At 63.2% G+C, this 410-nt stretch overlaps 1 protein-coding gene across 1 annotated transcript; it reads right to left on the reverse strand.

Annotated features, from left to right (window-relative positions):
• Nucleotides 1–5: 5 nt before the first annotated feature.
• LOC114578795 (protein EXORDIUM-like 1) lies at nt 6–404 on the reverse strand (the record flags this gene model as incomplete). Its single annotated transcript, XM_028692280.1, has 1 exon — nt 6–404. A coding segment is annotated over one exon (399 nt), but the record flags the coding sequence as incomplete, so codon positions are not given.
• Between the last annotated feature and the right edge of the window lie 6 nt (nt 405–410).

A 410-nucleotide genomic window follows, 5' to 3' on the forward strand; every position in this document is an offset into this window, starting at 1 on the left:
TACGCTCCCTTGCCATAGACCCCGGGACACGCCGTCGTTGCCTCTAGCGGCGCCGTTTTCGGTCCCATGAAAAATCCACCACCGAATGGGTTCGTAACAGCGCCGGCTATCATGCTAGCCAGATTCATCACCATACCGTCAACTCCAACATCGCCGTTGGGAGCCACAAGCGGTGGGGCCTGCGGACCGTAGACTGGCTTGTGGAAGGGCCAAGCGCACTGGCCCGGACACTGGACCGCCGAGTTACCAACCCAGATGTAGGCGAACCGTCCAGCCTTAGACCGGGGGGATGACCCGTGGGCCCCGCAGCGGCTCATGCAGAATCCTTCCACCGCCACGTCATCCGCGGTCAGCACCACGTTTATTGCCCGCTGCGCCCGGCCTCTCGCCGCGAGAGCTGCAATGTCGGA

Source organism: Dendrobium catenatum, unplaced genomic scaffold, assembly GCF_001605985.2.
Source record: "Dendrobium catenatum unplaced genomic scaffold, ASM160598v2 original_scaffold_160018, whole genome shotgun sequence".
Lineage (NCBI taxonomy): Eukaryota > Viridiplantae > Streptophyta > Magnoliopsida > Asparagales > Orchidaceae > Dendrobium > Dendrobium catenatum.